At 37.5% G+C, this 27,211-nt stretch overlaps 1 protein-coding gene across 2 annotated transcripts in view; it reads right to left on the bottom strand.

Annotated features, from left to right (window-relative positions):
- The window catches only part of LOC307145783 (inactive dipeptidyl peptidase 10), a 52,112-nt gene extending 24,959 nt beyond the window's left edge, over positions 1–27,153 (bottom strand). The window contains exons 1-5 of one of the 2 annotated variants that reach the window (XM_079849347.1): positions 26,977–27,153; positions 7,411–7,528; positions 6,109–6,204; positions 5,116–5,210; positions 3,513–3,584 (exon numbers count right to left, since the gene is read on the bottom strand). In XM_079849347.1, coding sequence (XP_079705473.1) covers positions 3,513–3,584; positions 5,116–5,210; positions 6,109–6,204; positions 7,411–7,528; positions 26,977–27,015 — 420 coding nt within the window. In that variant the 5' untranslated portion in view covers positions 27,016–27,153. The remainder of the gene's footprint in view (positions 1–3,512; positions 3,585–5,115; positions 5,211–6,108; positions 6,205–7,410; positions 7,529–26,976) is intronic. The other variant, XM_079849348.1, reaches the window with a different exon arrangement.
- Positions 27,154–27,211: the final 58 nt, after the last annotated feature.

Here is a 27,211-nt window from a genome sequence, read left to right as displayed (position 1 = left end):
AAATCCTCTTTTTGCAAGGAATCAAAAAATTAATATCCCTACGGCAAACAGTGGAAGAAATATTGCTAATGTGGGAATTTGGATGGTTGTGACATTGGCATAGTAATTGCACAAATTTGCTCAATAATACTGAATGCGGTACTGAACAACCCACACAATTCTCAGTGCCAAAAGTGCAAGATCTGCCCTAGTTTGCCTTTCCCGCCTGCCTTTTTTCATTCTGTTCTCTTCTCTCTGTAGTGTTGATTCTCACTGTAAAATCTTTCGATTCATGTTCATCACAACACGTCCTCCTCTGGGCTTTAAGTCTGAGGTTGCTCTGGTTCTCATAATACGTGCCTCTTTATTTCTGAATCCCTGTAGACATTATAGCTTTTTTCCACTTACTCTGACTTCCTTTAGCACTGTGCCTATAGTCCACATATAAACAATCGTGCAGCTGAGATTTGTTATAGGGTATATTGATTCAGGTGAGTATACTAGTATACACAGGTAAAGTAGGATTCAACTTTTAATATATCACTGGGCAAAAAAAGAAGCAAAGCGGTCATGTACAACTTTAGAGAAGTGTTTTGAAGTCCAAGCTTTGTGTGAGAAACAAACTAACATTTATGATGTTATTTACAGATCATTTTCCCCTCCAGTGAGCTGTTAACCACTGTGACTGGATCACTGAATCAGTGAGTATTTAACTTGAGAATCAAATCAGTCTGATTGAATGAATCATCCAGGGCTGAATTTCCGAAAAGCATTGCAAACCCAAGTAGATCTAGAGACTATTGGAGCCAATACTATCTACTTAGACTTACAATGCTTTTGGAAAACACAGTGCAGACTAGTTTTGTGAACCATATCAATTAATGCATTGAAAATATCTGACTCAAAAGAGCAAACTGTTCATGAATCAGATATTTGCTACATCTTTAATGAACTCTTATGAAAGTGCTAAGAATGGGCATCAAATTGTCACACACAAAGCTTTAGTATGACGTCAAGTGACTTGGAATAAAGTGTATGAGACATATGAACTACTTCTGTGATGGTTTTGTGAGTATGAGACATATGAACTACTTCTGTGATGCTTTTGTGTCATTTTAGAAGTGCAAAAGCCTTCTTTTGTGTTCTACAGAAGAAAAAGTCATACAGGTTTGGATTTGGAATGACATGAGGGTGAGTAAATGACAGATATCTTGATTTTTGATGAATTATCCCTTTACATTTGACATCCTTTTCCCACCCTCAGCATTCTCTTTAACTCTGTCTCTGTGTCTTTTGATTTGGCTCAGGTTATCCCTCATGCTGTCTTTCTCAGTTTCTATTTCACTCTCTCAATATACATTTCGCTTGCACCCTCGGTTTCTTTGTGACACTCGCCTTCCTTCCCTTTTGCTTTTTTCCTTTTCCATTTTCTTCCTTCCCTTGCAATTTCACCTCACTATTCTGGTGTCCCCTTTTATATTTTCCTAGGTCCCTCTTTTCCTTATCTCCCAGTTTCCAATCTCTCTGCACACATTCACACATCCAATTCATTCCGTCTCTATGATTGATTTTGATTGGACAGCGTGATCTAAGGGCGACTGCAGATCACATCGTTTTTATCCTCGTCTTCTTCAGTCACCGTACCCCCCCCCCCCCCCACCCCCCACTCCCCCCACTCTCAGTTCAGTTGCTTGAGCCGTAAACTGCCTCAGTCAGCACATAATCTCTAGAGATAGAGGGAAATGGGGGGAGAGAGATCAAGGAAGAGAGATAGCAATTGTGACTAGAAGAGGTGGAGAACTAACAGAGAAATCCCTTATTTCCCTGCAGATGTGACCACACAGATTGGCTTTATTTATCCTGTGAGACAGGAATGTACAAAGAAAGAGTATAAGGAATGTACAAAGAGACAAAGAAAGAAAGAAATGTGAAAAATTCTTTTTCACAAGATTTTTTTACATTGTGACAATTTTCTCATGATAATAATAGTTTTAGTCCAAATGAAGTGCTTGTAAATGTACAGACTGTCTTTACACTGGCAACATACATACATACATACATACATACACACACACGCACACACATACATACATACATACACACACACGCACACACATACATACATATATACATACATACATACATACATAACATAACATAACATAACATAACATAACATAACATGCATTACATACATACATACAGTCATTAAATTAATCTCAATGCAAACCATAAATAATAGTGATAAAATAGGCTCTACTTAATATTTTATGCAGAAATAATTTCTTATTTTGATGTGAAATGTGATGTGGACATGATTCACCACATCCACCACTTGTCACATGCTTTGAGACAAATGCACGATACAGAACACATTTAGATGAGCAACAAAAAGCAATATTCACAAGAGACGGTGAGAGAGAGAGAGAGAGAGAGAGAGAGAGAGAGAGAGAGAGAGAGAGTGAGAGAGAGAGAGAGAGAGAGAGAGAGAGAGAGAGAGAGAGAGAGAGAGAGAGAGAGAGAGAGAGAGAGAGAGAGCAACTCAGGAGAGAGTAAGTACGGATTGTACTGTCAGTCTTTTCACTCATTGCCTGTTTTTTCCTATTTTTCTTCTTCTCTATTACTCATGTCTATACCCTGCTTAGTTGTTCTCTTTTGAGAAGAGAGAACGCTACAGCAGAAATGATTATTTTCTGAAGTGGAGGTTCAGCAGGGGGATAAGAACTACAGATTGCTGTGGTTGCTCAGACAAATAGCCTACAAGTTGTTTATGCTCAGCCTGTTTCTAAAACCTGCTGTAATCACAAAGGCTTGCCCTAGTGCGATGCTACAACTCAGTGCCAAACAGCTCCTCTCCTCTGTTTCCATCTCTCCCTCTGCCTGTCAGTATCCCTTCTTCTTTCTTTCTATACACCCGAGCTCCTCTGTGTTTTAATATTCTATTCCGTCCACGTTTGCTGTTGATCGTAGCAGTGTTCATTGTTGAACATGCTGCAGAAATTATGGACAAAGTAAGTGGCCTGTAAGAGTTTATAATGAAAGTTTGTAATGCATCTTTAAAAACACATAACATTATTGAGATATCTTCTCAAAGTAATCACAATATAATTATCGTTTCATAGCAGTTCATGTAATCTCATTAAAAAAGATAGCTTCTGGTATTATATGTGACATTTAAAGGGCATTATTTGTCATATTTACATACAGTAGGCGACATCACATACATCATAAAGCGATTTTGCCAAAATAATTGCTTTGTGGTCCAGATGGGATATGATTCTGTGTGGGATAAACAGCAAGACAACAGCTGACTAATGCAGTGGCTAAGTTGGCTAGACGGGTAAAATTGCTTGTACAGCACATTTATTAAAAACAATAGACAGAGAGGCCTCAACTATGATATAAAACCTTTTGTGTTGCAATGGCACATAAAGAAGATCATCTGTGGAAGCAATAAAAAAGCCATTTTCTCTTACGGGTAATGTGGAAATGAGACCACTGCGTCTTGGTGTTTTTCTGCTCATATTACTCACATGGTGGATATTATAAGCCATCAGGATGAACCTCTTATCAGCTGAAACCTGGAACTTCATGGACGTCAGATCCTAAAACGGGAACCCAGAAATAACTTTTAACATTTTGATCGCCCCCTGGTGGCTGGCTGCAGTATAGATTCGTGGGAACGTCATATTAAGTCGTGGGAACGTGATAATAAATCGTGGCCATGAGATAATTTTGTTGAGGTAATGACATCATTATGTCGTGGCCTCGAGATCATATGTTGAGTGAAAGATATATTTTTATTGTGGCCACGCGACTTCATATTTTGAGAGAACGACATCTATTTCTCACAGCCACGACTCACGAGTTATGTTGAGGGAACCACACTCCGGTCTACTGTAACCATACAGCAGTCGGAGATGGAGATGACTGATGAAATAACATTTTACTTTGAATTAGGAATGTCATATAGGCTAAAGATATAGTGCGCTCTCTGGCATTAAGACATGGGTACGTAAGTGAAAGACACCTGAAACACATAATTAAGTTGAATGGGCTTTTTGGTCGGAAATTTCCAGGAGAAACGGATGCCGTTCCCTCAGCATATTAAGTCGTGGCCACGAGAAACGGATGTCGTTCGCTCAACATATTAAGTCGTGGCCACGAGAAACGGATGTCGCTCAACATTTTAAGTTGTAGCCATGAGAAACGGATGTCGTTCGCTCAACATACGATCTCGTGCAAACGAGATATTATGACGTTCCCACGACTTAATATCACGTTCCCACGAGTTTATATGTTGTGGCCACGATAAAACTAAGCGAACCGAACATGTCCCCTCCCGGTCACCGTACTTTTTTAACCGTTTCTGGGATATTTTGGCTTTGTTTCTCTACTGTGGAAGGAAGTGGAGACAGGTCCTTCATCTTTTTTTACAGTCTGCCAAATGGGATTTTGCCATTACAAAATGCCATGGAGAAAACTTGAATTCTTCCCTTTAAAACACCCATAATCTGCAAACCATGAATGCAGAAAGTGTATCGTGGCTAAGAAATGTTGTTGGGGCATAAACCCAATGTGGCGAGTGTAACAGTGTTGACTGTGGGTAGAGGCTTTAGAGGAGAAGTATCTGCTATCTCAACAACATTCCATTGAGTGTCTGAGGCAATGACCCATATATGATTCTCAGTGTAACCCAGCTGCAGCGTTCAAAGGGTGGCCCTGCTGAAACAGTCTCTTTGATGACACATGCAGCGGGATCAACTGGGGAGAAGTGCAGAGAGGTGGAATAAAAGACAAAGCATTAACTATTAGAGCTTTGGAAGCCAAAACACTATTTGCCCTCTCTTTGCTCATTTTTTTGGCATTCTGATTCTTTCTTCAAAGACATTCGGCTACCGATACACTCTCGCTATGAAGTGACCCATTTGTCAGGTTCCATAAGAATGGAGCTAATGGAGTTGTACGTCTTGTCCTGCTCACATGCCTCAAGGGGTTTGTAACTCTCCAGAGAGCTGCTTTACGCTGGTGGTTTGGGACGAGGACAGGGCTTGTACGAGTATGTGTCTTTGCATGGCCTTTATGTGCTATGATGCTGTCTTCTATGTGAATGCATGCATGTGTAAGTACACTCACCAGGGTGCTATTGTCCAATAGCGTGGTGGTTAGATTTGTGCTGAGATTGTGGATTAAAACATGACCCTCCTGGGTGCAAAATGACACCTCGTTCTCTGTAAAACATGAAAATTAACATTCAGTAGCTGAGCTCAAGACTGGCCTGCATCCTAATAAGAATATGTGCTTCTCGGGTGATGGGAAAGTATACTATCATACCATTAATATTTTTATCCAGAAAGGATGCACTGAAATGACTAAAAGTGAGAATAATATATATATATAATATATATATATAAAGTATATGTATACAGTCAGTATATACAATTTTGATAATAATTAGAAATGTTTCTTTACCACCAGATCAGCATTGATGATTGAGGAATGATTTCTGAAGGATCATGTGACATTGAAGACTGGAGTAATGATGCTGAAAATTCAGCTTTGCCATCACAGAATAAACAATAAAAATCGTACTGACCCTGAATATTTGAACTGTAGAGTACATACTTTTGAGAATGCCAGTATTTTTGAGGAACTCAACCTATAAGTGACTTTCTTAAGTCAAACTGCATATCAAAATGGGTTAGATTATTGTAAAATCCAAATATTACACACGTCAGTTTTAACTTTTAGATTCATATTAACACTGCAACTCACATTCCTTATGTTACTACAGAAATTTGAAAGTGTCAATGTGTCAGGGGCAATATTAGCCCTACAGACACCTTTATAATACTATTTTCAATGTATTATGACTTGGGATGCACTAATATTAATTGTGCATGCTTTATAATGAAGAGTGAATAGAAATGCATCCTGATGAATGCCACGTTTATTTAAAAGTAAATCGAACATTTCAACTATTAGCAGAAAAACACATCCAGTCTCCCATTACATTTCAAGACAATGAATTGTTGCCCTCCAGGAGCTCTAAATGTCCACATAGATCAAATAAATGAACCTAAAACATTCCCCTGAAACACTGTTTGTAAAATATAATGACGTTTTTACCATTTAGCCACGTCGCACATGGGTCGTGAACTCTGAAATCCTCGCTCTCTAGGTTCTCCAGAGTGAGACGAGACAGCAGCAGGAGGTGAGACTCGTCTGAAATACAAAATCAGGCAATCAGTTAAGAACAACCACAACTCCTGAGGACAAATCATGTCTATTAGAAAAATCTACAGGAATGTCTAATAAAATCAAATATTGATGCTACTGATGCAAATGCAGTAGGCTGTAAGAAAAAAAAAAATGATTAAAAATAAATAAACAATTAAATGCCGGAATGTGGTTCCACACATTGAAAAAATGTGCACTCAGTATTTTTATTTTCTTAATAACATTTTTATTAAACCCCCGGTTTCACAGACAAGGCTTAAGCCTAGTCCTAGACTAAAATGCATGTTTGAGTTGTTTTAACTGAAAGCAACTTGCACTTATATTTCTAAAAATGTGTCAGTGCCATTGTTTTGTCTCAAGATGCACATCAGTAATGTAATGTATTTTTCTAAGGCATGTTTATAAAAGCTTCTTATATCTCCAAATTGAACTAAAGCCTAATCTAAGCCCTGTCTGTGAAACCAGGCCATATTGTTTTAGTTCAAAATTAAGTTACCATGCAACTGGTTTTATTTACCGAATATGACTTTTAAAAAAACATATTGTTTAATATTCTGTTATGCTGTGATTTAGAAGAACATGTTGTGTGTCGCTTCCAAAATGAACGCGCCAAGGTAAAACTTGGATTTGGCCATTTGGACCCAGCTGACAATATAACTGAATCTCTTCTATAGCAGATCATTAAACATAACTCTCCCTTTTCTCATCTTCCTCAACAACAAATAAAATAATTACACTTAGTTTCAACATTTATTCTCCCTATCCCGTCTTCCCCAAAGCATGCTGGTAAAATAAAAAGCTCAATGAATGCAAACAAAGAAAAATCTTGTAGGTACTGTAGTGGCAATGCACACGGATTAAGCAAAGTTCTATTATAGAAATGTATGTTATTTTGCAGCCAAACAAATATACTTCTGTTGCACAACCCCATTTTAAGAGCTAACCTGAGCACGCAGCAAAAATCTATTCTGAGGGTTGCTTGCTTTGTTTCCTCTTGTCTTTTCGTATTTTTATTTGTGAATGGATGTCTTATATATGAGCTCGCTCACATAAACCCTCTATAATCTTCTTTTGTATTTCCCATATCTCTTTCTTCCCTTATTGTAGCTGATCTCACATCTCTCTTCCTTTATCCTTGGTTCACCACCTCATTCACTTTATATTCATTAACTTCTTTGTTCTCCAACTTACCGGGGGTGAGGAGAAAAATTGAGAGGGTGACCAGAGACATGACCCCCAGGATGACCACCATGGCGATACCAATTCCCTTCCAATTCCGAGGAGGTCCTCCCGAGCTGACATGGTCCTGCTCAAAAAACAAAATAAAAGTAACTGCATTAACTTTCCTCCCCTCATACACATAGTCTCCCCACCGCTGAGGGAGAATGTATTAGTGCTGCCTCATTTGCACTGCCTCAGAGCAGGGATTTCATGTGAGACGTGTGTATCAGTGCAGCAACCCTCCGGGGAAGAACAAAAGGACTTCTCTCTGACAGAAATCTGTGTCATTTAAAACGATCCTTCATAAAGCCGACAAGGAAAGAATTCCTCGAGTGAAAAATTAGAAGCTAATTGAGTCTCAGATTTCTGTTGTGTCTTAATTTCCACCGAATGGTGCCTCATTTCACCTTTTTAATGGGGCTTGTGTATGATAAAGTGTGTGTGGGGGCGTCATTTTACACTATGAGGGATGCAATGTTAGCATTTCGGGGTTTGGAAGCTTGCAGAGATGCGTTCTCGACTGTTTTTCTAAGCTGAATCTACAGCAACAAAGCAATGCGGATGAGACGAGCCAGAGTTCTGTTACGAAACACTATATTAGATGTGTTTTCAGCTCCCAGAATGCCTCTGTGACAGCCAAGGCTGAAGCAAAAAGCTTTAGCGGTGTATCTGACGGGCAGGTTGGGACGGTTACGAGACCATCAGTCATGATCAGGAACAATAAACAGCCACTACAAGGCTATAGTGGAAAATCACTGCTGGTGGCGAAGAGGGGAGGGCCGCAGAGTAAGTGTTTACTCATTGACTGTCCATAAAACTTAGTCTTCATTATCTCTGTGTCTTATGTTTGTGGTTTCAGAGGGAGAAGTTAAGCCACCTCTTCTCACCTTCCCTCGGGGGTCGAGGTGAATGAGAGATCTGTGTTAGTAGAGGGGGGGGGGGGGGGGGGGACTCATATCTTCACCAGCTGGCATCCTGGCAGACTCTATCCTCAGCTGTCTCAGGACAAAAAGAGCAGCACAAGAGCCGACTGCCAGCCATCTCTCACCTAAACACCTTCTGACTGGCTGCCTGTAGTGCTGTATGCACCATCTCAGTAAGCTGATGTGAAGGGTGTTGTTGTTGTTGTCAAGGCCTGACAATAAAATTGATCAAATTGGATTAAAACTGGAAAATAAATATTTTCCAAGATGATAACTAATAATATTAAATACTATATATTAAAGACATATTACATCATAGTCTAGATTTTTTTTTTTTTTTTTTTTTTTATGAGTTTATTGAACCTTTAGACAAAATCTCTTTTTGTTGAGAATCATATTTGATATATTAAGGTTTTATGGCTCATAACAGTATGCTATTGTGAGAATATGGAGCTCATACTTATGGTGGACATAAAAACATTATTTTATTATATGCACAAATAGGGAATTTGGTGCAGATGTTGTTATTTATAAGGCCAAAAGTTATGAAATTCTGATAATGCAAGCAGACTACTACCATAAAATGCATATAAGTATCAGTTGTCACTCTATAATATATTTTTCAATAATTCGTCTTAATATGATATTAGTGTCATGTGTTAGTTTTGTGATCAAAGCTTTAATTGTGGGGGCAAAACAAAGAAATCCAATACAATGATGATTGAGATATTTACAAATAAACGTTCCTCAAAAGCCTGATACTCGCATTTTAAAATGATGGATAATCAAATCCAAATTTAGTCCAGTGAGTGTTCATCTTGACATATTACTAACGATATAAAAGTCATTCTTACATTTACTTTATAAAAATCATTGAAGACTTCACAACTAAAAGACGCGTGTACCACGACCTGAAGGGGGACATTTTTTTAATAATACTATGTAATGGAGGACAGCTATAGTAAGAGCTGTGTGAGTAAACCTCACTCCCCTGATCTCAAGAGGCTCACTAGCGACTGGCCCTAGTGACTGCAGTCTTTAATGTCCATGTTAGCACACGTGCTGCTTCCCATGCCGGAAACTCCGGTTCGAATCCCGCTCGGAGTGAACCCGCTCGGACAACTACAATGCCTTTTACTTGCAAAAAATTATAAACAATCAATCAGACGACTAAACGCATGTAGTTGTGTGCAACAGGTTTCATCCAAGTTTTAATCATGTTGATAATTTAGACGCCATATTTTGCATATCAAATATAATATAGTAAGCTTTACATAGGGTTAAATGTTTATCATTGTATAAAGGTTATGTTCAGAATCAGATCAGAATGAAATAGTTTACTGCTATGCTGTGATGCCTACTACTATTTATTACTATGAAACAGGAATTATTCTATGTAGCATTCTACAGTTACATGACCTCATCACTTTGCATATTTAATTCGCAATGTTCAGCTATCATCTTGCAACATTTTTGATCCAAATTTGTAAATTGGCAAAAATGTATTTATTATTTCAACATGTCAGCAGCTGCACTATTCTCATTTGGCAAGAACAAAAAATAAGTGCTAAAAAACAATCTCAGCATACATTTTTCAATAAGCAATAATATCACAATGGAAATTGACAGTCAAGATGAGCACATTGCATTGTGGGATATAATGCAGTCATCCAGAGATATTCCAGACTGAATTTAGAGTAGCATACTATTACTATTTCAGTCATATCTTTATATGCTAAAAATAGTAAGAGCTATTCCAAATTCAGTATTTGCATATACGGTGTGGAGTATTAAAGTACGCTATTCCAAAGTTAGTCAATGCATAACTGTTTTTTTTTATTTTATTAGTAGGCGGTATTTAGTGTACACTGTGCAGTATGCAGCATGTTAGTATGTCTGGAAACTATTTTATTTGCAATTCTGATGGAGACAAAAATACAGCTTCCGCCAACTTTAATAATAAAGTGCAGACAATCGTAAATATTTCCAAACATACACACATGGAAATTAGCGGTTATATTTCTGTGGCCTAAATTCACAGCTTTATAAAATTTAATTAGAGCCTCAGAGTTCTTGGATACTGTTCATTGTTGTTAAACAAAAAGATAACTTCAAAAGCTTCAGAGGTTGCCAGCATGGATTCTAGCCAGCGGCTCATTATTAATAGATCTTACTGAAGCTTCACACAATTAAAACAGCTGCTGATATAGTGTCTGATAAATCTATCTGCACTCAGCACTCAGCGGCAGAGAGAATAAAACAGAATCATAACACAATTGGTTCTCTTTTCAGATTTTACAGATCTATAACACTTGCACTTCAAAAAGTAATTTCCTTACATCAAGCTCATTCAGAATCAGTTCAAGACCCCTGAACTTCATTATCATGAGACACAATACTATCAGATCAGAATAAATGATACTGTACGTCTGCTGCACTGAAAATAATCATTTTATAAATTATTTTTACTTGGTTTCCATAAAAACTTTAGGGTTAGTAATTTTGCTATTTATTTATTGCTATTTTTTCAACTCAACTGGAAATTGTTTTTCATGTATTAAGCGCAAAAATATAACATCCTTTAGAGAGGTCTAACACAATTTGCCAGTTGGGTTTAAAATAAACCGAAAAAGAAGAAAAAAAATACAGATTAAGATGATGCTTTTGTCAGTATAAGATTGTGACCCACTCACACTCCCCCGTTACAGCCACAACAACACAATTAATGTAATTTGTTCACACTGTTGAATACAAGACTGAGACTGTTTTCATTTCAAAGGCGTCTCTCTCATTACGGGCTGAGAGCCCAGTATTTTCTGTGTTAAAGCTTCATCAGCTCGGTTTCCGCAGGTCCCCTGAGCCCTGAAATGATACTACACTCCAAATTAGGATGACTCTGTTGGCAAACAGGGGAGAACCCTGCATCATAGATGAGAGAGTATCTCCAAACTTGCATGGTAATGCATAAACTAGAAGAGAATTCCCCATCTGAGGGATGCAGTGCTGTCTTAACTCCCAGATAGTGATAGATAGGTAAACTATATGACCAATTTCATGGTAACAATTAATCACAACTAATCACAACATTTAATTAGTTATAATTAGTAATGAATAATTCATTTAAAATTGAATTAACTTAAAATTGAACTTAATTTAATGGGGGGGGGGGGGGGTTGTTTTTGTGGATAATCAATGAATGAACTACTTTACCAGTGATCAAGAAAAACCTTTTTTCCCCATTCACTATGACTACACAACAACAACAAAAACAATAGCCTAATAATAATCAAATAATATTTTAATTGTATAATTTAAATTATAAAAAAATAAACAAATCAATCAATAAATATATTACTATTGCAATAATTCTATTATACTATAAAATATTAAAATACAGAAAAATCACAATCACTATCAGGGAAAAAACAGCTGCTTCACTTTATGCAACTTTTCTGTTAAAAATATTCTCTTTTTGCTAGATTGCAAAAAAAAAAAAACACATAAATGAGGTTATCTCCAACTTTTAATTTATATCACATATAGGCCTATCGGTAAACTGTATATAATAATCAATATATATTCAATATATACTGTATATATATATATATATATATATATTGAATGTAACTTGAATGTAGCTTGAATGTAAGCTTGAATGTAACTCTACACCCTTGCCTCATTCCTATAAGTGTTTTCATGAATATGCTAAATTAGCCCCGCCTCCAATCACTCACACCAGCTCAGAGATCCACTTGTCTACTTGCATGACGTATTTCCTCTATTTGGCCCAAGTCTTCAAGTAGGCTTAAAGACTGAAAGTGTGTGTAGAACCTTTGATTACTTGATGGGACAGAGGTGTTTTTACAGAACTTTTATTTATTATATTTTCAATACTTTTCATTTTAAAATAAAATTCTACATGTTTGTTCAGGAGTCGCTATGTAACTAACAGAAGACTCAAATTTCAAATTGCTCCGAAGCGGTATTCGGTATTCATTAAGGGCACTACACTTTGGCATTTTTAAGACATGGGACAGTCTTGCGCACTTACTTCCTGTCGCGTGCACAAACTCTTAAGTGGCCAAGACCGCAAGTGTGGGTATTTGGACAAGGCATGACTTTGGTTCACTGCAGTTTTAAGGAGAAAATACTCAACAATGGTGTTGACTTATGAATTTGCACATGGTTTGTCTTAGTTGTAAATGTTTGTAAATCTGGCCCTATATCTTTCATTCTATTTAAATATATAACTTTTAATCTATATATTTTAATCAGCATTAGTCATTAGGTGACATGTTCATTACAGCAGCATCTCGGAGATCTCGAATAGATTGACTAACAGAAGTTATTACTCCTCCACCTGTGAGCGACGTCATATTGTTGAAACAATGTGGTTCAAACGACAGAGGTGTGACCATGTTTCGCGAAACAGTCGTGACTAGTTGGTTAGTTTCACGAACGATGCATGTAATTAATCAGCGGGTTACATTGGTGTATGGGAAACGCACCTCAGATCAAGAGATTTCACGATTCTGATAGCCGTTGTGAAAAGAGAGGTGACAAATAGAGCCATGGAGTAAAAGTGAAAGCAGCTGGCCTGCAAAAACCTTGGCACGGTTGTCAAAGTGACACATTTTTCAGCCGGGCAGAGTCCCAAGTAGACAGATTTCTCATTGTATTCCACTCAAGCACTCAGTTCACAGAGCAGCGCCTCTACAAAGCTGTCAGTCACATATATTGTGCCACTCCTGCAATGCAGAAAGCAAGGCTCCGCGTGGGCGAAAAATCTCATTAACAATGCTCCTGTGCTATAGGAGGAAGAAAAACATGTTTAGAGGTTTGATAAATGTACATCACATTGGAAGGATCTACCTAACCTCAGAGCAAGCACATGAGATCGATACAAAGGGAAGTGAGGGGAACTCCAGCGGGAAATAATTAATATGAGAGCGGGGAGCTAATGTGAGTGTTCTGAGAGACATACAAAAACCTGTGCCGAACCGTGAACTGTGATCCTTTGGGATTACATGTGGGCCAATATGGGTTTGTTAATGGGGGATGCTGATATAGAGACCAAAGCGGCTGGCTACCTACACAATGCTGCTATAATATAATTTAATAACAGCAAATGAGATGTACACCAAATTGCATAAATGAAATTAATGCTTATTTTACTTACTATATACTCGATTTAAAGAAAACCTTTTAGTATCCATTATAATACCTTGAGAAAACTATAGCATTCCCAGTCTCAATAGCAGTAGATCCACTGGAACTTCCTCCGGAAGTACGGAGTTTTAATACTGAAATTGATTATGGGACAAATGGTGTCCTGATTGCAACAAATTTCATGCTTTTAAAATCCCTCAAAAAAAAATATTGTTTTGTTATAATAAAATACTTGTGATTCATTTGTTGCTTTCAAAAAATGTCCGTAACCATGTATTAGAAATGGATCTGTTACACATGCAAGGCTGAAGATAATCCAAGCAAAACACAAATCCAAACAGAAATGCAATAGTCTTACCAGGGGAATGTAAAGACACAAACTAACTCAAAATATCAGAGAAACACAGAACACCAGGAGCAGAACTGGAAACACTGAATGACAGCAATGAATGACACAAATGAGTGCATCAACAAAACAGCAATCACTGGACAAGACAATCAACACAGGAAACACTGGGGTAGCCCTCAGGGTGTCTTGGAGGAGTGCGGTGCTGCAACAGCTACTGAAGTGCCTCAGGGCTCAGTGCTTGGACCACTTCTCTTCTCCATCTACATAACATAGCAGCAGTGATAGTGGTCTTTAAGGAGCTGAAGAGAGCGCATGTCACACCTCTCTTCATCAATTTGCAGTGGTTGGCAATAGCACCTCGCATCAAATTCAAGGCACGGATGTTTGCCTAAAGAATGATCACTGGCTCAGCCCCCCCATACCTAAACTCACTTTTTCAGACTTATGTGCCTTCCAGAAGCTTGCGTTCTGCAAGTGAATGGCACCGTGTGGTGCCATCCAAAAGTCAAAATCACTTTCACTGACCTTTACTTGGGACTGTTCCCAGCTGGTGGAATGACCTGCCTAACTCAACCCGAGCAGCAGAAATGGCTAAAGATGCATCTTTTTCATCAACACCTGACCTGTTAATAAAAAAGGTACAAAAGCTGTCACTGGGGCTGTACCCTTTCAAAAGGTACACTTTAGTTCCTTTTAGGTACTAATTTGTTCCTTTTAGGTACTAATTTGTCCCTTTTAGGTACTAATATGTACCATTAAGGTACCAATATGCACCCTTTAGGTACAAAAATGTACCTTTTAAAAGGGTACAGCCCCAGTGACAGCTTTTGTACCTTTTTTTCTGAGAGTGTATATACTAACACTTCATATTCTATTATATTTCTATTCTAATTATATTTATTTTATGTAAAAAAAACCCCACCTTGCTACGTGTACTGTGCTACGCAAACTTGGATTTGTCACAGCAATACACCTTACTGATGTCTGAGTGGCTCAATTTACTGATGGTTGCCATTCTGTATAACATTAAATAAAGTTTAAAAAAAAAAAAATTCTGCACGCATCTGTGGGGACCGAGTAATTTATAAATGAGACTCATGGGAACTTCTGCACTGCAGTGTTTGGCCATGATGAAAAATCACAGTTGTATTTTATTTCACAGTATGTGCACTTACGTGTACTTACCTAAGAAAGTACTGGGTAATATAAGGTAACTACATGGGTTAAAGTTAAGGTAAGTTCAGGGTTAGTACTTTATTACCCAGTTATTGCAATTACTATAATAAGTATATAGTATGAGGAACAGGACTGTAAAATAAAGTGCTACCAAAATCACTTTGAGTCAAATCACAGAGCTAATGTGATGCATCTGAGCTTTGCACAATCCTGGAACATACGGTGGAGTCCAAACTTTAAAGGCAGTCTTTCAAACCCCAGAGGACAAACAAATTATCTGCAATCCAGTAATATCAGCTACGGCCGGTAAATACATATGAAATGAATATTGACAAATTCATTATACTGAATTGAAGCCACACCATGTCTAATTGTGATGACTGATGCTGACTAAATAGACGAAGCCATTACTGATTTCCATAAAGTAAGCCCCTAAATTGTTATTTTGTTAATGTGTTAGCTCTTGATAAATGGGGAGCGTTAAATTGCTAAAGGTGTTTAAAAATAATTTGACAGACACATTAATGTAGTCATTCTGAATGATAGCAAGCATTGAACTCAAATGGGTTTTTTTTTTTTTTTTTTTTTGGTGTAAAAGACTGTTTCAATTAGAAAACATCTCCAGGGGTGAACAATAAAAAAGTCCATCCACATTACTGACAGCAACTTTTTCTTTTCCAGTTTTTTTCAAACAACCCACATTAAAACATAATTTAATCAACTACAGCTCCGCACTGATTTCTGCCAGGAAATAATTACTGTTGTTTTGCCACCTTCCCAGAAGGTAAGGATGATAGGATGGATGGATGGATTATGTAACCTCTGTAATTACATTTACATGGGAAACGATCAGTGAGGTGCGTACAAGAAAACTAGATATGTGACCCTGGATCACAAAACCAGTCAAACGTCGCACGGGTATATTTGTGGCAATAGCCAACAAAACATTGTATTGGTCAAAATTATCGATTTTTCTTTTATGCCAAAAATCATTAGGATATTAAGTAAAGATCATATTCCATGAAGATATTTTGTAAATTTCCTATCGTAAATATGTAAAACATTTATTTTTCTGAGTGAATGAAGCACAATTGCAAACATAAATGGGCAACTTTAAAGACGATTTTCTCTCTAGGTTTTTTTTTTTTTTTTTTTTTTTTTTGCACCCTAGATTTTCAAATAGTTTGTATCTCGGCAAAATACTGCCCTATCCTAACAAACCATCAATGGAAAGCTTATTTATTCAGCTTTCAGGTTATGTATAAATCTCGATTTCAAAAATTTGACCCATATGACTGGTTTTGTGGTCCAGGGTCACATAGGCCTACACATATTCATAACAGCCAGTGCAGTGAGCACGTGAAAGTTTTCAGTTGCACAATTAAGCAGACGTTTCTCCGATTTTTCCCGTTTGCAAGCAGCTTTCACGTCATGTTCACACAGCAGCAGAATACGAAATCACACCCGTAAATTTTCAGGATTTACAACTGCATTATGGGAAAGCCCTTGCTGTGTGAACGGAACCGGACTGGACAACTATAGTTGTATGTCATGAGAGAGCTGTTCTGGTTTCGGTAACATATAACGACAGAGATTTGATTTTTGCTGCATTCACACTGTACAGCGAGACATAGTAAAAGCACCATAATTCAATTAATTTCAATGGAGGGCAGGCAATTTCCTGCGACACAAGCGACAGTGACTGTTGGTGACAGGATGTAGGCGTGTCCAGCAATGCGATAAATTTGTAATATGTTGAACTTTATGCATATAGAGCTGGTAAGTCCCGCCCCTTCCGCTAACCCCACTGGACCTCTAGGTTGAAAAATCGTCAATGCAAGTGAATGGGAGAAAATAATTATTTTCTGGTCCCGTTTGAATTGTGCCATGAATGTGAACATATGTTGTCTGTGAATTTTTTATATAGTTTTTCATGTTACGAGTTTGACAGTATATGGTATGCTTCTTCGGCTAGCAGTTGTGGAAAAGACATAACGAGAAAGACTACATGTCGCCTATGTGACGTCACCCCATAAAGTTGACTTACCCGTGGTTTTCACCAACTTCAACGATTTTGTCCTCTCCCTGAAAGAAGGCGGTGAAGTGCACCAAAGACACAGCCATGTTTAGCGGGATCCGTGAGCTAGTGTCCGTGTGCGAGTGGTGGTGACGTTTCAAACGCGTCGAAAGCAGCGAAGAGTTGTAGTCCACAAAGTGCTCTCACACAAAGACTAACCGTATCAAACTTATAGCATTTTGTAGCATTCTTTACACGAAAAATTATATAAAAAATTCACAGACAACATTTTGTCCCATTCACTTGCATTGACGATTTTTCAACCTAGAGGTCCCGTGGGGTTAGCGGAAGGGGCGGGACTTACCAGCTCTATAAAGAGCGACTTTTGCGAGCGACAACCAATAGGATGGATGTCAAACTCCACCCATTGGCTCTGCAGTTAACAGCCACTCTATATTCTTATAATTTAGGATACCTCTGTGTACATATTGTGGTACTCGCCCTGCTGACTATAACGGTGCATTCACGCGGGACGTCAGCATTAATACTTCACATTTACTTTGAATGGGTGACTTCATCATGCGTTACCTGAACTAAATTGTGGGTTCCCTTGCGTAACATCCATAGACTGGAAAGAGGTCACATCACTGCCGTTTCTTGTGGCAAAAGCATAGACTGTTAAAAAATGGACAAATTTTCAACTATCAATCGCCAGCGCAGCCGTCAGCCAATCAGATCCCCTTTATGTAAATACCAGCGCGTTGCAGTCCAAGCTGGAAGCAATGTGATTGGCTGTTGTCACTATGAAGCCGGTCGAATCAGCACCAAGCTTCAGCTTCAGACATGTCCTCCGTCACGCATCGAAGCCCCGTGTGAATGCAGTGTAAATGGTTTTGTGAACCCAGATAGACCACCGCTTGCGTTTTTGCTGCAGATAAATAGCCGCAATGGCAAAAAGCAATTTGCTATTTCTTGTTAATCTTTAATATCAAGCATTTTATGATTCCATTTATGTTAAGCCTAGTTTTTTCTCTCCAAAATGTTTGTTTTTAGAGGCAAGAAAACTGGTGAAAAAAAATAATATGACACTAATGGTCAGTGTCTTGTTGTGATAGCACCAAAGAGCCCCAGAGTTTACACTGCTCTGAAGAATCAACTATAGTTGCCTGTGCTCATTAACTGGGATAGGTGTTTTTACAGAAAAATAACACTTTTAACAGCATTCAAGATTAAACTGAAACATTCCGACATAGTGCATATTATCCAACAAAACAGATCAGCTGTAAATTCATAATGACCTGCTCTTGATGTGAGTTCAACACATTGGTGCCAAACATATGGTGAACTCCATATGCTCCGCTTCCGTGACATTATCCAAACTGCAAGCACTATTCCAGGACAGCCTACATACTGTAACCTCCTGTGTGCAACTTCGTGACACCAGAAAATGTAGCGTAGCATGATGTCTCCTCTAAATTTCATCATTTGAATATTGAATTCTTTCACTTTTTCATAGTTTGAATGCCTGTTGTTGATGTCGAGTTACAGCATGTTGCTGGATTGCTCCTGCAGAAGCTGTCACTGGCCGGATGGGAAGGATATCATAACACGAGGAGGTGGAGAGAAGGCACCTGCAGACCTTTTATTATCCATCCACAGTGTAGCTCTGGATTCAGAGTCATGACAGTGTTGGTAGTGCCTCCTCTGTGTGCTCCCTTAGCCATCAGAAAGTCTTACCACCCTCCTTCACTTTTCAAACAGCCCACAGGTCCTAGGCTTCACAAAGGACACCGTGGATGGAGCGCGACAGCCCCCGCAAATCTGTCTCCCTCATTCTAGCTACAGACAGGAAAACAACTCAGAGATGGTTTTCATATGATTCAGATGAGTGAATCATACATGTCAAATGTAAGCAAGGATGACAGATTTATGTGATGTGAACTCTCTGAAAAAGTTTGTATTAGTGTCAAGTTTACACATCATTAATAAAATACATCAATGATATTGTACAAATAATGAGAGGAGACGAATGTGATGCAGCCGATCAGTCTATATGGGGATGATTAGGAGGCCATGATGGACAGAGGCCGATGGGAAAATTTGGCCTGGATTCCGGGGCATACTCTTTTCAACTTACTATGCTTTGGGACACACTTATTTTAATCTCACATACTGTTTAGGATGGATAGTATGGACATTGAGACACAGGGTATAATCATATTTAAGTAACTTTAAATCATTTAACTCACTACTTGCTTATATGATTACATTTTCAGCACTATAATGTGAAGTGTGACCCAATCCTCATTAGACAATTAAATGATTTAGAGAAGTCATCACAGAATAGAAGTGAGCGTTGTCCTAGTACTCTGTGACAGGGCTCTACATTATGCCTTTACTGTGGTAATGAGGGGAAGCTAATTCCCACAATTAATTTTGAAAGATTTCACTTCATGCAAATTGTCTGACTAATCACTGCAATTTAAGCACCAACCTCAGAATACAAATATAAATGGGCATGAGATGTTTTCTAATAAAGTCACATTTGTTGATGGACTTCAAGAGTGGATTAGTGGTGTTAGGAGTATCATTACGCTCTTAGGAGTGTTTTTCTCATTTCCTGGGTTATCTTTTTTCACTTCATCATTTTTACCACTTTCCCTTCCCCTTTTTCCTTGGTCTCTGCCTTTTTTATCTTCTTAGTGCACAATAGATGCTCAGGTCCATATTCATATCCTTAATGAATAAAGCCACAGTGGCACAAGTGCAGATTGTGAGCAACACTGATTGGGCTGTAATGTGTTTGGGCAAAATAAAATAGGACAAAATAAAAATACTGCTACTATTATTTATATTTATTAATACATGTATGTGTATATACATATATCCACATATTTGTATGGTATATAGGGTATATACCCTCTATTTTAGATATCAGCATCAGCACTGGTCATTAAAAAACAATAAAAAAGAGGAGGAAGCGAAAGAGAAGAATATGGAAGTGGTCATGGCTAGGGAAAAAGAGGCTAACATGTCAATTTTGATAATTGAGCTTGAGGTAAATAAGAAGTTTTCAGTTTTAGCACCATGTCGCTTTGATCAATACAACATTTTATGTTGAATTTTTATTGGCTGGTCAGTAGATGTAGGTCATAGCACCAAAAACACTGTGAAATGATAATGCTAAATTTCGGACACTGTCAGAAAATGATTGCAGGCTATCTTTGGTCACAAGACCGTGACAACGGTCGTCTTTGAAACTCTCTCACTGTACGATGTAAGACCACCATTTAGGAGCTACAAAAATCGCCACGACTGGACATGTTTCATCTGGGACAGCCCAAAATCGTACAATGTATACTGTACATTAGTAATACGTCACCCCATATAATATACTCCTCCAAGTGGATTCATGTGATTGCCACCTAACTCGATGCTAAAGATGATGCTAAATTACATGCGAATTTGTGATATCTCGAATGGTTTGGCTGTGGTGAGGCAACAAATTTATGGCAAAAATGGAAACAGGAAGTGTGTTATAACTTCTGCATACTTACATACAGTTTGACAACTGTATGTTCTTTTAAGGAGGCTGATCACAAAGTTATAGCACCAACTGGCAGCAGGAAATTTGTCATTTTCAAAATGCTATGAAATCGGCCACTTATTTTCACCAGATTTACATCAAACATCATCAGAATAATGCCAAGACCGGCAGAGTAGAGAGGCCGACGGACCAGGGCAATTTAGAAGCCTGAGACTGACGGAGGTGGTGACGGGAATCGGCTGACCGGGGCGAAGCTAGAGCGAACAAGGATGGCGGGGAGGTCGGAGAAAGGTAGGAGCCTGATGACGCCATAGGGGTTGAGGGTATAAGCACCGCCGAAATCCCGGAAGTCCATGGTGGAAGCTGAGCGACGACCACTGGAGCTCGACCTGAAGAGACAAGTGAGTCTCAGGGCAGACGGGAATATCTCTGAACGGGACCAGAGCAAGCAAATATACGGACCGGACCAGCGAAGAAGGTGAGGATTTGAGGGTGGGGATCTGGCTGGGAACTGGATACGCGAACCAAGGATCTATTAGGTTCAGGAACGCTCCTGGCTCCGGGGTGGCTGATCAGCAGGCTTAGACTCCGGGGCTTTGATGGTATCTGGCTCTGGTTCGAGATTCATGGGTGCCCCGGGCTCGCTTGCTGTGAGGGAGAGGCCGTCATCCTGGAGCATTCAACCCAAATACCCCAGCAACCTTCGTTTCTTGGGGAGGAGGAGATGCAACGCTGGTCAGTCCAAAGTTTTTTAATTACTTGTTTTAGAGGGTTGGTTATTCTGTTACGGACTGGTGGCTGTAGAAAGCGCATGACGCAGGAGAGGATTAGAAATCAAATAGCAAATTTAAAAGAATCACGACCACATTCAACACAAACAATAACCGACAAAGGACTGAACAGAACAGGGAGTATATACACATAGTAAATGAGGAAACTAAACAGGAACAGCTGAACAAGGATAAACTAATCAGTAACCATAGAAACTAATTAGAACTCATACAGACACAACAGGAATTAACTAAACAAAACATAATTGTGACACTATGACATGAAATTATTCTAAATTTAAATGATCTCATGGATGTGGCTGTTGTGGTTTGAGGTCATAGTGGCTCCAGCTGCTGCACTAAATGTGGCATATTTAAACAACTTTGATGCAATCCTTTTATATATACCCACATTAAATGTATATTGCCAACCATGCTCAGTTTCCCTAAAGCGACCGGGGTGGCAGGGGCCCAGAGGCTTGGGCCCGGCATCGCTGCTTGCAGCTACATTTTTCTAAACTATTTGATTTGTTTTGAAATGTAGATCATAATAATCATATACATTTAGTGGTAACTTCTAGGGAAACTAATTGAATATGCTTTTGAGTAATTACTTTTTAAATAACATCTATTCAATAACAAATAACAACATATTCATTCTCAAGTAAAATGTATAGCTTAACAATTAGAGATAGCCTAGAAAATTAAAATGGCAATACCTTAGCTTAAATAATAATAATAGAAATACAACTAATAATATTTGTATCTTATGTCGGAAAACAGAATCAAAATGTTATTATTATAATTATTATTATGAATAACATAATAATATATAATCAATATTTATTATTTAAATATAATGCAAAATAAAGAATAAAATAATACTACATCATTAAAATAATAATATAGAAGTATATAATATTAATATAATAACAATATTACTATAAAAATGAACAAATCAGTTCTGTATTGTTAAATAATCTGTAGCAGACAGAACGAACAAACAAACAATCGATAGATCAATAGATAGGCTAGATATTGTGCAATCTCTAATAGCTATAGATTGTCTCATGGACATTAACAGAGTATGTGTATTAAAAGAGAAAGCCAAAAAGCAAAAGCTTTGTTTAATACAAGTACTGACATCAGCAACATAGAAGTTTTGGGGATGAATCATTTACAGCTGTCAGGCAATACTGTCTAAGAAATATGACTCGCATTTAATTGCCATCTGGTTAATGAGAAGACACTAAGCCTTAGATATTAGACATAGAATGCTTTATTAATGATCTTTCAAGCAAACAGAAAGCCCACTCAATCATGATCAGTCTAGGGGTAACTGTCAGGATGTGTTCAGAGTATCTGCCTAAAGCGGATAACACAAAGTCAGCGCAAATCATGGTTTTCCTGCGGCGGTAATGAGATGCATTGGTTCAACTGAGGTATAGGATATGAAATATTACCATCAGAAAGCAAATCTGCATTCTGAATAAATAACATCTAACTGGAGGTTTTTGCAGTCATATACTTTCACAGATATACGCTATCTATGAGGAAACTTGTCTATATCAATTTGCAACTGCTAAAGCCTCCTAAATAGAGGGACCAGAAAAAGAGCAAGGACCAAATTATGGCTGCATTTGAAAATGCAAAGAGCAACCGCACTAATCTCCAGCCAACTCTGGCTGTTTGATCCAAAACCTCCTGAATAAAGAACGCTTGCTGTGAAACAGCTCCTAGTGAATAGAGAAAAAGCAAAGCAAATGCTTGAAAGGTTGTTATGCAGTTTAAATCAATGATACAAAGTACTGTTACATAATTAATAAGCTTCCTGTACAGAATCATTCACGTTAACATTTCAAGCAGGTGAGAAAGTGGTCACTGTCTCAGGAGACCTTCCTCCTGTCAATGATCTAAGAGGAAAAAAGAATTCTAAATATCATTAACTCATGTATCTCAAAATGGATTATAGGATTTTTTGATGGATAACACTTTCCAAATGGATCAATGTATTTTGCTATACATAATATTTGAATACGCATTATTTGATGGACTAGATTCAGTGTTATTTTAGTTTCATTAAGATACTATTATATAGTTTTTCATTAATATTTTGAATTATAGATTGTATTTTTATATTTTCCGGTTTTTAATTTTTGTTAAAGGTTTAGTCATTTAGTTGTATGTTTTTGACATTTGTATTAGTTTTTATTTGATTTGATTTTTTTTATATATATTTTAAGCTATATAGCCTAGTATGGAATAATACTATATCGTGTTTATTAATTTTAGTTTTAATTTTAGTTTTAGTACATTAAGTTAAATTGAATGAAAATAAGACATTTTGCCTTGGTTCTTGTATATTTTATTTTATTTCAGTTAACGTTTATTTTATTTCTAAACTAAAATGTTTTTTTTAATGGTTTTAGTTTATATAATAATAATAATAATAGCCCTGACTAGATTTTTACAAATTTTTTTTTTTTTTTTTTTTTTTGCCACCACAATACTAGGATAGTTGCCAGGGTGTTGATTTCTTGACAACTACCTTTATATTATATTATATTATATTATATTATATTATATTATATTATATTATATTATATTATATTATATCATATTATATTATATTATAAATATTTGGGACAAAATACAACTTATTTCCAAGCTACATTGCAAAATGTAGCCTGGAATGTTCATTCCAGTGCACTGGATGAGACAGATCTTTTTTCGCTTAGGTCAGCAAGCATAGGTTGGTCTGACATGAGGGGAGAGTCATCTCAAACCTGTCATGTCGATAGAATCATTTCCCGTCACTCATCATTTAGATGACAAACCATCATTTTAAAGGTGTACTCAAGGTTATTTTGAACTTGACCTGAATAACCTGAATAGTACTTTTGTAAATATGTTTGAAATCATATCACTGACCTTATAAAATCTTTGTTTGTCTTTTGTTATTTGATTAACATTAATGAGCTGCATAGATCCAATATACTGTTACACATGCATTTTCTTTTTTAACGGTTTACGTTCACTTCATACATAACTAACTGTTTACATGAATAATAACCAAGACAAGCATTTTGTGTATTTGACCATATAAGCTGCGGAAGAGAACTGAATTCAGAATCGCTTGATGTTTGAGGTGTGTGCAAGTACTGAATTGAGTTCTTTTCCACAGCACAACTCTTTGGACCATGTTTGGGGCAAATATGGACAAACCCAACTTCAAAATTTAAACCGACGGTTGTTTTTTTCCATATTCGATCCAAACAGGGTTGAAACAACCCAGCATTTTTTAGTGTGTACATTAGCAATATTTGTATAATTTTGATATATTGTGCAGCCCTACTAATTGCACATTGAATTTTATCAGTGCCGTAGTTATTTGAAAAACAATTTACAGGAATGGTGCAGAATATTAGTTTTCAGATGTGAAGGGGGAAATACAATGCAAAAGAAACTAATTACTCTGAGTGTTTCTTATCGGCTGGAAACAGAGCAGTATATATGCACAGTCCCACTCACTCTAGATCCATAGTAATAAAATGTATTCTGGAGACATAATAGATTAATATAGAAACTGCACATTGCATGTTATATGACATCTCTTATCTTGCATTTGGCATGAGAGTATTGACAGCCGTTGTGCACCTAGACTTCACTGTTGTTGTTTTTCTACCCCTTTTCTCTGGCCGTTTACCGCCAATCTTTCTACACACGCAGGTTGCTCTTAATGGTCAAGGCACCATGCAGAAGATATGCAAATGAGGTGGAGACTACAAAGGGAAGGAGTGATTTGATTATGTTTCAGTTAAAGATGCATCATGAGAGTCATCTGCAACCATCGATGAGAAACACTGCTCCTTCACACTCTCTTACACTTACAACATTCTAGGCTCTTACACAAACATTTTAGATGACAAAGGTGATCATCTTTATCAGTTAAGCATGATGCAAAAGCAAGGAGTTACAAATCTGTATTTGAAAGGGATGTGAAAATAATATTTATATGGGTGAAACCTGTCAAGAACATTTCCAAGTCATATTTCACCCCAAAGTCAAAGGAACTTAAAGTTTAGGACCTTTTACATTGACATTTCACAACAATTAAAGTCCGCATGAAACGATAGATGTCATAGTCTTTTCTTGTGACGTATATCCGAATGAAACAGCTTTTTGAACAATAAAAAATGTAGGGTGGGACTAGATTTTTTGTCTATCGAGATCATTGTGGTTTGCTATTGCTGGGATCTCATGTGAGTGACAGGTATTTTTATATTGAATGTACATTCAAGAACAGTTTATGTTATCTGATGTTGAAAATGGGTATTTGTTATCATATTATTTTTAATTTATTATCGTAATCATTAACACACTGGTTTGTAGCACACATTTTGACTGTTTATTGCACTTTGTTGTCCTTATAGAGGCTACTGAATCGGAGGTCTCGCACATTCACAGGAAACAGCTTACTTCTGGATTTAAAAACAAGGCGGATATCAATATTTGTCATATACTAACTTTGATCTACAGTGATATTTTGAGCTTAATTTGAATTTTGCTTAACAATGCAAAACAACCCATACAGTAATAAAGAGGTCATTTCTGTTTTGATGTTTTCTCAGTCACATGACAACAAAATGGCGTTTTACATGTTGCAAACTTTGATATGGCTGACTAAGTTTTTTAAATATTTCATAAAAAGATAGGACTTTTTAAAAATAAATTATATTTTACAAGGAATTTGGTTCACTGCTTATGTTTAATATAGCCAAACTACCATTTCCTTACTTTAGCTGTTTAATGTGACTTGCAACCGCACCCAAAAAAAATCTAACTATAAACCTTACAAATAATATTAAAATGACCTTTAAACGTTTTTGTCATAGTGTATTCGAGTAATTTTTGTATGCACATAATAGAAATGTTCGTCGTTGAACCATAAATATTTGTGCAGGCTATGATTGATAACTTGTCTCATTTCAGTTTCTTGGAGAAGATCGCGGCTCTGAGGTAAACGTCCAGCAGCTCTTGCCATCTTCACAGCGAATTTACACCAGTTCAAGTCAGCTATCCGATTCGTTTGCGCTACTAAACAACACACATTTCGAACTCAGATATTAAAATCTTAACGTAGAAGTTGAAACGGTAGCCTGATATTAAGCTCTGTCGGAAAAGCCCTACTTCAATTAATCAATGAGTCACTGGAAAGCACTGCAGTAGTAACTGGTGTGACGGACCGAAACCGACAGAGGGATACGGACAGTTCTCTGAAAGTATGAATGAAAACCGAGTCGAATCAATGTGACCAACGCATGTGCTGAGCAAGCGTGTGTTTAATATACTTTGACGGATACATGAGTTGAAACAAGCTTAGATACAGTTTATAAACAGGATTCGAAAGGGTCGTGTGCACAGATTTGTATTCTCTCCCACGTGCACGCGCTCCCTCGCTGCGGCTAGTTCACACATATGTGTAAAAAAAAAATAAAAAAAATACAGCATCAAACCGCATTTTCTCGTCAGTCTGCATTTAGTCTTTGTTCATGCAAAAGATAAAACATGCTTTTTATCTTTACCAGCTCTGTTGTCATGTTCTGCTGTGTGGTGGCAATCATGTTTGCAGGATTCAGCACCGATATCTCCTGATGCGGTTCACTGCTCTTCCAGCACTTGAAAGCCTTGTTTGAGTTGGTGTTGCTGCAAGTTGCACTGCACACCCCACTAGCGGATCTGTTTGATATGATGGTGTAAAGTTGGCCATCCCTTCCTCTCTCTCTCTCTCTCTCTCTCTCTCTCTCTCTCTCTCTCTCT

Source organism: Squalius cephalus (genome assembly GCF_949319135.1).
Source record: "Squalius cephalus genome assembly, chromosome: 18".
Classification (NCBI taxonomy): Eukaryota; Metazoa; Chordata; class Actinopteri; order Cypriniformes; family Leuciscidae; genus Squalius; species Squalius cephalus.
This window is presented reverse-complemented; position numbering and strand designations above follow the sequence as displayed.